Source organism: Bos mutus, chromosome 5 (assembly GCF_027580195.1).
Source record: "Bos mutus isolate GX-2022 chromosome 5, NWIPB_WYAK_1.1, whole genome shotgun sequence".
In the NCBI taxonomy this organism is placed as follows: domain Eukaryota; kingdom Metazoa; phylum Chordata; class Mammalia; order Artiodactyla; family Bovidae; genus Bos; species Bos mutus.
Genome location: NC_091621.1, coordinates 40,843,167 through 40,852,192, shown reverse-complemented (window position 1 = coordinate 40,852,192; position 9,026 = coordinate 40,843,167). Strand labels below are relative to the sequence as shown.

Genomic DNA, 9,026 nt, shown 5'->3' with positions numbered 1-9,026 from the left:
GTTCAATTCTGTTTTATTTAGTTTACTTTGAAACAGATCAAAAATACATTGTTAGAGTCTTTTTATTCTTAAGAGGGCATGTATTAGTGGTCTTTATCCATTGTATACAGTTGTATAAGCAGGCTATTTTGTCTACAGCTGGAATTTAGCTTGGCTATGGTAAGTGATGAGTTTCTTTTTTAAATTAATTAATTTTAATTGGAGAATAATTTCTTTACAATATTGTGGTGGTTATTGCCATACATCGACATGAATCACCCATGGGTGCACATGTGTCCCTCCATCCTGAAAGCCCCCTGCCCACCTCCCGCCCCACTCTGGGTTGTCCCAGAGCACTGGCTTTGAGTGCCCTGCCTCATGCATTGAATTTGCACTAGTCATCTGTTTTACGTATGGTAATTTACATGTTTCAATGCTATTCTCTCAAATTATCCCAACCTCGCCTTCTCCTACAGAGTCCAAAAGTCTGTTTTTTATATCTGTGCCTCTTTTGCTGCCTTGCATATAGTATCATCGTTACTGTCTTTCTAAATTCCATATATATGTGTTAATATACTGTATTGGTGTTTCTCATTCTAACTTGCTTCACTGTGTATAATAGACTCCAGTTTCATCCACCTCATTAGAACTGACTCAAATGTGTTCTTTTTTATAGCTGAGTAATATTCCATTATGTATATGTACCACAACTTCATTATCCCTTTGTCTGCTGATGGACATCTAGGTTTCTTCCATGTCTTGGCTATTATAAACAGTGCTGCGATGAACACTGGGGTACATGTGTCTCTTTTGATTCTGGTTTCCTCAGTGTGTATGCCCAACACTGGGATTGCTGGATCATATGGCAGTTCAATTTCCAGTTTTTAAAGGAATCTTCACACCATTCTCCATAGTGGCTGTACAAGTTTGTGTTCCCACCAGCAGTATAAGAGGGTTCCCTTTTCTCCACACCCTCTCCAGCATTTATTGTTTGTAGACTTTTTGATGACAGCTATTTTGACCAGCGTGAGATGATACCTCATTGTGGTTTTGAGGAAGCCCATTTTTAAGTAACATTTTTGAGCAACTCCTTTGGGCTAATGCTGGATACTTTTGTATGTCTCATTCTAAAATGAACTCTTCTCAGACTGTTTTTCTTTGGAAGTGATCTAGTCAGCTAACTGCATCTAATTGTGATAACAAATGAAAACTTATAGTGGAACCATCCTCAGAGCTATTTACATTCTCAATTTGGAATCTGAAGCATCAATTCTGAATAAATGAAGCATCAAGGACAGTGAATTTGTAGCACCAGGTACACAAAATAAGTGATTTTATTTACTTCTGTGACCAGAAGTAACGAACTCACTACACCTCTATCTGTGAGGAAGTATGGCCCCTGATAGAGCAGTTTCTAGGTTTGTCCTTCATAAAAATGCCCTATGCAAGATTTTTACTCTTTTGCTTTTATTTATAGGAAAATAAGTTTCCCCAAAGTTTAAGGAATTTCTATTGCTAGTAAATAGGATTCCATTTAGAGATGAGTAAAATGGAGGGCACCAAAATGGAGGGGACCTTCCTTTTTGCTGCCCTCCAAAATATAATGGATAGTTCTCTGTATTTCATGACTTGATTTTCCAATGTCTACTGCCAATGATGCAATGTTTTCAAGATGAATCCAGATTGCTATAGCTAGAGCTACAGTAGTGAGTAAAAGAAAAAAAAAGTGTTAATACTGTAAAATTATTATAATCTCCACATGAGAGGAAGGTTTGAGGTTTTTATAAATAATATATACAACTTACCCTTTTTATTTTCATCTTTTAGAAATCAAGGAAGAAGTCTGTATGCAACAGGAATTTTCAGACTCCATCTTAATGCTGAAAATTCACACTGACCTTCAGACTTAGTCATCTTCTGGATCACTGGATTCGAAAAAAAGTTTTTGTTTAATTCTGTGCTAGTGTTGCTCAACTAGGTGAGAAATACAGATAATGTGAACCTGATTTTTAAGAATAGCTCTTGTTCCAGGTGTTGTTTGGATAAACATGGTAGAGAAATCATAATTCCTTTGAGAAACTGAGTGGTGGATCTTTCACTGTGAACACAAGATATTGAGCAGGACAGGAAAGGTTGAGATGGTGGAGTCAATAGTGTTGAAGGGTTATCCTGAGTCTTGGGTTGTAATTTTAGTTGTCAGTTCAGAGTAGAGAAAGAGAAGGCCAATCTTAGAAAGTTAGAGGGTACTCTTTATTTACAAATGGCATGAAGGCACAGACAAGAGATGCACCTGAATAGATTACACAAGCTGAGCCTGGAGATTATGAGCAGAGTATGTTCCCATATTGGTCAGCAGTTTATGATCATCTTTATAACATCTGGGATATTGCTGTGCCCCTTTCTCTTTAATTAATTCCCTTTCTCCTCACTCTGCAAATCTCCAGCCACTACCCCTCTTCACTTTCCATTATTGACCCTATTTAAATAGTTAGTGAGGAATCTCCACACTGTTCTCCATAGTGGCTGTACTAGTTTGCATTCCCACCAACAGTGTAAGAGGGTTCCCTTTTCTCCACACCCTCTCCAGCATTTATTGCTTGTAGACTTTTGGATTGCAGCCATTCTGACTGGTGTGAAATGGTACCTCATAGTGGTTTTGATTTGCATTTCTCTGATAATGAGTGATGTTGAGCATCTTTTCATGTGTTTGTTAGCCATCTGTATGTCTTCTTTGGAGAAATGTCTATTTAGATCTTTGGCCCATTTTTTGATTGAGTCATTTATTTTTCTGGAGTTGAGCTGTAGGAGTTGCTTGTATATTTTTGAGATTAGTTGTTTGTCCGTTGCTTCATTTGCTATTATTTTCTCCCATTCTGAAGGCTGTCTTTTCACCTTGCTAATAGTTTCCTTTGATGTGCAGAAGCTTTTAAGTTTAATTAGGTCCCATTTGTTTATTTTTGCTTTTATTTCCAATATTCTGGGAGGTGGGTCATAGAGGATCCTGCTGTGATGTATGTCAGAGAGTGTTTTGCCTATGTTCTCCTCTAGGAGTTTTATAGTTTCTGGTCTTACGTTGAGATCTTTAATCCATTTTGAGTTTACTTTTGTATATGGTGTTAGAAAGTGTTCTAGTTTCATTCTTTTACACGTGGTTGACCAGATTTCCCAGCACCACTTGTTAAAGAGATTGTCTTTAATCCATTGTATATTCTTGCCTCCTTTGTCAAAGATAAGGTGTCCATATGTGCGTGGATTTATCTCTGGGCTTTCTATTTTGTTCCATTGATCTATATTTCTGTCTTTGTGCCAGTACCATACTGTCTTGATAACTGTGGCTTTGTAGTAGAGCCTGAAGTCAGGTAGGTTGATTCCTCCAGTTCCATTTTTCTTTCTCAAAATCGCTTTGGCTATTCGAGGTTTTTTGTATTTCCATACAAATTGTGAAATTATTTGTTCTAGCTCTGTGAAGAATACTGTCGGTAGCTTGATAGGGATTGCATTGAATCTATAAATTGTTTGGGGTAGTATACTCATTTTCACTATATTGATTCTTCCAATCCATGAACATGGTATATTTCTCCATCTATTAGTGTCCTCTTTGATTTCTTTCACCAGTGTTTTATAGTTTTCTATATATAGGTCTTTAGTTTCTTTAGGTAGATATATTCCTAAGTATTTTATTCTTTTCGTTGCAATGGTGAATGGAATTGTTTCCTTAATTTCTCTTTCTGTTTTCTCATTATTAGTGTATAGGAATGCAAGGGATTTCTGTGTGTTGATTTTATATCCTGCAACTTTACTATAATCATTGATTAGTTCTAGTAATTTTCTGGTGGAGTCTTTAGGGTTTTCTATGTAGAGGATCATGTCATCTGCAAATAGTGAGAGTTTTACTTCTTCTTTTCCAATTTGGATTCCTTTTATTTCTTTTCCTGCTCTGATTGCTGTGGCCAAAACTTCCAAAACTATGTTGAATAGTAATGGTGAAAGTGGGCACCCTTGTCTTGTTCCTGACTTTAGAGGAAATGCTTTCAATTTTTCACCATTGAGGATAATGTTTGCTGTGGGTTTGTCATATATAGCTTTTATTATGTTGAGGTATGTTCCTTCTATTCCTGCTTTCTGGAGAGTTTTTATCATAAATGGGTGCTGAATTTTGTCAAAGGCTTTCTCTGCATCTATTGAGATAATCGTATGGTTTTTATTTTTCAATTTGTTAATGTGGTATTACATTGATTGATTTGCGGATATTGAAGAATCCTTGCATCCCTGGGATAAAGCCCACTTGGTCATGGTGTATGATCTTTTTAATGTGTTGTTGGATTCTGATTGCTAGAATTTTGTTTAGGATTTTTGCATCTATGTTCATCAGTGATATTGGCCTGTAGTTTTCTTTTTTTGTGGGATCTTTGTCAGGTTTTGGTATTAGGGTGATGGTGGCCTCATAGAATGAGTTTGGAAGTTTACCTTCCTCTGCAATTTTCTGGAAGAGTTTGAACAGGATAGGTGTTAGCTCTTCTCTAAATTTTTGGTAGAATTCAGCTGTGAAGCCGTCTGGACCTGGGCTTTTGTTTGCTGGAAGATTTTTGATTACAGTTTCAATTTCCATGCTTGTGATGGGTCTGTTAAGGTTTTCTATTTCTTCCTGGTCGAGTTTTGGAAAGTTGTACTTTTCTAAGAATTTGTCCATTTCTTCCTCGTTGTCCATTTTATTGGCATATAATTGTTGATAATAGTCTCTTATGATCCTTTGTATTTCTGTGTTGTCTGTTGTGATCTCTCCATTTTTGTTTCTAATTTTATTGATTTGATTTTTCTCCCTTTGTTTCTTGATGAGTCTGGCTAATGGTTTGTCAATTTTATTTATCCTTTCAAAGAACCAGCTTTTGGCTTTGTTGATTTTTGCTATGGTCTCTTTTGTTTCTTTTGCATTTATTTCTGCTCTAATTTTTAAGATTTCTTTCGTTCTCCTAACCCTGGGGTTCTTCATTTCTTCCTTTTCTAGTTGCTTTAGGTGTAGAGTTAGGTTATTTATTTGACTTTTTTCTTGTTTCTTGAGGTGTGCCTGTATTGCTATGAACTTTCCCCTTAGGACTGCTTTTAAAGTGTCCCACAGGTTTTGGGTTGTTGTGTTTTCATTTTCATTCGTTTCTATGCAAATTTTGATTTCTTTTTTGATTTCTTCTGTGATTTGTTGGTTATTCAGCAGCGTGTTGTTCAGCCTCCATATGTTGTAATTTTTAATAGTTTTTCTCCTGTAATTGAGATCTAATCTTACTGCATTATGGTCAGAAAAGATGCTTGGAATGATTTCTATTTTTTTGAATTTACCAAGGCTAGCTTTATGGTGGAAATAGAACTGCCTTATGATCCAGCAATCCCACTGCTGGGCATACACACTGAGGAAACCAGAAGGGAAAGAGACACGTGTACCCCAATGTTCATCGCAGCACTGTTCATAATAGCCAGGACATGGAAGCAACCTAGATGTCCATCAGCAGATGAATGGATAAGAAAGCTATGGTACATATACACAATGGAGTATTACTCAGCCATTAAAAAGAATACATTTGAATCAGTTCTAATGAGGTGGATGAAACTGGAGCCTATTATACAGAGTGAAGTAAGCCAGAAGGAAAAACACCAATACAGTATACTAACGCATATATATGGAATTTAGAAAGATGGTAACGATAACCCTGTATACGAGACAGCAAAAGAGACACTGACGTATAGAACAGTCTTATGGACTCTGTGGAAGAGGGAGAGGGTGGGAAGATTTGGGAGAATGGCATTGAAACATGTAAAATATCATGTATGAAACGAGATGCCAGTCCAGATTCAATGCACGATACTGGATGCTTGGGGCTGGTGCACTGGGACGACCCAGAGGGATGGTATGGGGAGGGAGGAGGGAGGAGGGTTCAGGATGGGGAACACATGTATACCTGTGGTGGTTTCATTTTTATATTTGGCAAAACTAATACAATTATGTAAAGTTTAAAAATAAAATAAAATTAATTGAAAGGAAAAAAAAATAGTTAGTGAAAAATAAAAGCCATTTTTTTTTATGGCAGTTTCCTTTTTAAAACCAAATCTACTTACTTCATGAATGTTTGGTGAAGTAAACCCTCTTCTGCCTTTGGCCATGCTCTGCTTTTTCTCTGAGACCCAGCTGCTCTGAAAGACACCATTTCTGCAATTTTCTGTTATTCCTCCTGTAATTTCTCCCTCTTTACTAGTTTATTATCAACAGTTCACAAACATTGTCAAGTAACTTTAATAATAAAACAATAGCAAGTAAACTCTTAAGACATTAAAGAAAGAACAATAAAAGTGGAGAGGGAGTTGATCTAGGGTTGGGATCCCACAACCCAAGTTAATCTAGGGTTGGCTTCCCTGGTGGCTCAGAGGGTAAAGCATCTGCCTACAATGTGGGAGACTCAGGTTCGATTCCTGAGTCGGGAAGATCCCCTGGAGAAGGAAATGGCAACCCACTCCGGTACTCTTGCCTGGAAAATCCCGTGGATGGAAAAGCCCTTAGGCTACCGTCTATGGGGTTGAAAAGAGTGGGACACGACTGAGAAACTTCACTTTTCACATTTTGGGATCCCACAGATAAAATTATTACAGGTTTTGGTAAACGTAGAGACTTGAGGAAATTTATCATTTCAGAACTTACATTTTTGAGTAGGCATAAAGCTTTGTGAATGGAGAGGGTTAAAACACTTGGATATTTGTTAGACGTCAGTAAAGACTTCACCTGATTTTTTTCTTGCATTCCCAAGAAAATATCGAAGGCAATGAGAAACCACAGTGTTGTCTCTGAGTTTATTCTCCTCGGGCTGTCTGCTGACCCCCAAATCCAAGCTCTGCTCTTTGTGCTGTTCTTTGTTATTTACACCCTGACCCTGATGGGGAACCTGATGCTGCTGCTGGTGATCAGGGTGGATTCCCAGCTTCACATCCCCATGTACTTTTTCCTGGGACAGTTGTCTTTTCTGGATGTCTGCCACTCTTCTGTAACTGTACCCAAGCTATTGGAGAACCTCCTGTCTGAGAAGAAAACCATCTCAGTAGAAGGCTGCAGGGCTCAGGTCTTCTTTGTGTTTGCCACTGGAGGCACAGAATCCTGCCTACTTGCTGTCATGGCCTATGATCGCTATGTTGCCATCACTTCTCCTCTGCTGTATGGCCAGGTGATGAACAGACAGCTGTGTATGGGGCTCGTGGGGGGCTCATGGGGCTTGGATTTTCTGGATGCTCTCATCAATATCCTTGTAGCTCTCAACTTAGACTTCTGTGAGGCTCAAAATATCCACCACTTCAGCTGTGAGCTGCCCTCTCTTTACCCTTTGTCTTGCTCCAGTGTGTCTGCAAGCTTTACTGCCCTGCTCTGCTCCAGCCTCCTGCATTTCTTTGGAAATTTCCTCTTGATATTTTTCTCCTATGTTCGCATTTTGTTCACCATCCTGAGCATCAGCTCCACCAAAGGCAGAAGTAAGGCCTTCTCCACCTGTTCCTCCCACCTCACTGCAGTGATCTTCTTTTATGGCTCAGGTTTACTCCGCTATCTCATGCCAAATTCAGGATCCATTCAAGAGCTGATCTTCTCCTTGCAGTATAGTGTGGTCACTCCCATGCTGAATCCTCTCATCTACAGCCTGAAGAACAAGGAGGTGAAGGCAGCTGTGAGAAGAATGCTGAGAAGATGTTTCTAGCATTTCAAATCATAGATAAAAAAAAATCAAAATGATGAAGAACTTGGGTAGAATTGCAATAAATAATGCCTGGATATTTAGGAGAATTCTCTGATATAAGGATCTGCAAGATGCCATACATTTTTTTCTTGAAAATACTTAAGAAAAGGTGAAGACGTTTTATGGAATGATACCAGTTTCATTCTAGTTAGAGGAAGGTGGTTGGATCAACCTTTTATCTTGCAATTCTTCTCACAAAAATATTTAATTTATTACACACAGTATGGTAGATATTGTTATTACCTGCTTAGGCATTCTTTATCATTTTTCCAGTAACTAAACTCCAACTAAAGTCTCATAGAGATTGCTAATCACAGTGTCCCCAAATCTTCCCCATCTCTTCTCATTACTTGCTCATCCTTTTTGACACAGTGGCTGGTACAGGAATGAGCACATGGTCAATGCCAGATCACTCACCCTCTTAAGATATTTGAAACTGTTTATTTTATTGAATCTACATGTTCCAATAGAGATTACAAGTGACACATTTGTTTATCCTGCTTCAAACCATTTACCTAATACCCAACCATCTCCAGCTTTGTGGGAGCCCCGCGACAAAAGATTTCCTGGTTCATACACGTGTGTGTGTGTGCATGCTCAGTCGCTTCAGTCGTGTCTGACTCTTTGCGACACTATGGACTGTGGCCTGCCGGGCTCCTCTGTCTATGGGACTCTCCAGGCAAGAATACTGGAGTGAGTTGCTGTGCCCTCCTCCAGGGAATCTTCCCGACCCAGGGATTGATCCTGCAGCTCCTGTGTCTCCTGCATTGAAGGCGATTCTTTGCCACTGAGCCACCGAGGGAGCCCTGGCTTGTATACACTGCTGGACAAATAGCTCTGCCCCTGAACCCTAGTAATGCTGCAGAAAAGGCAGGATGTAAGGAAGTCAGTGGCAGAGCAAGTGCTGTATAGGGTCTGTGACAAACCCCAAGGAGAAACCAAAAGAATTTCAGCAAAAGCCCTTTGGATCATGAACACAACTAGAATGCTAGTGAGAAGACTGAGGAGAGGCATATGGATTAAAATTATCATGTCAAAAGTCAATTATTGCTTCTTTCTGAAATTACTGTTTAGTTTTTTAATTATTTACAAACTATCAGTTATAATCCTCCCATTCACATTGTACTCCCCAGGAGCAGAGAATATAAACTCAAAAGACAGCAGTGACATCTTCTGGCATCTTCACTACTTTTTTGAGAATATTGAAAAAGTTTCAAACGTATTTATTGCATGGTAAATATGTTGGCATGTTCAAGTCATGAGCAGAGAAACAGAATATATCTAGGA

General features: G+C 38.6%; 1 protein-coding gene across 1 annotated transcript; it reads left to right on the top strand.

The window, feature by feature from the left end:
• Window positions 1–6,782: 6,782 nt before the first annotated feature.
• Window positions 6,783–7,700, top strand: LOC102268182 (olfactory receptor 8S1). The gene has a single exon (XM_005905480.1). It carries the CDS (start codon window positions 6,783–6,785, stop codon window positions 7,698–7,700), a length of 918 nt encoding a protein of 305 aa, XP_005905542.1.
• The last annotated feature ends 1,326 nt before the right edge of the window (window positions 7,701–9,026 follow it).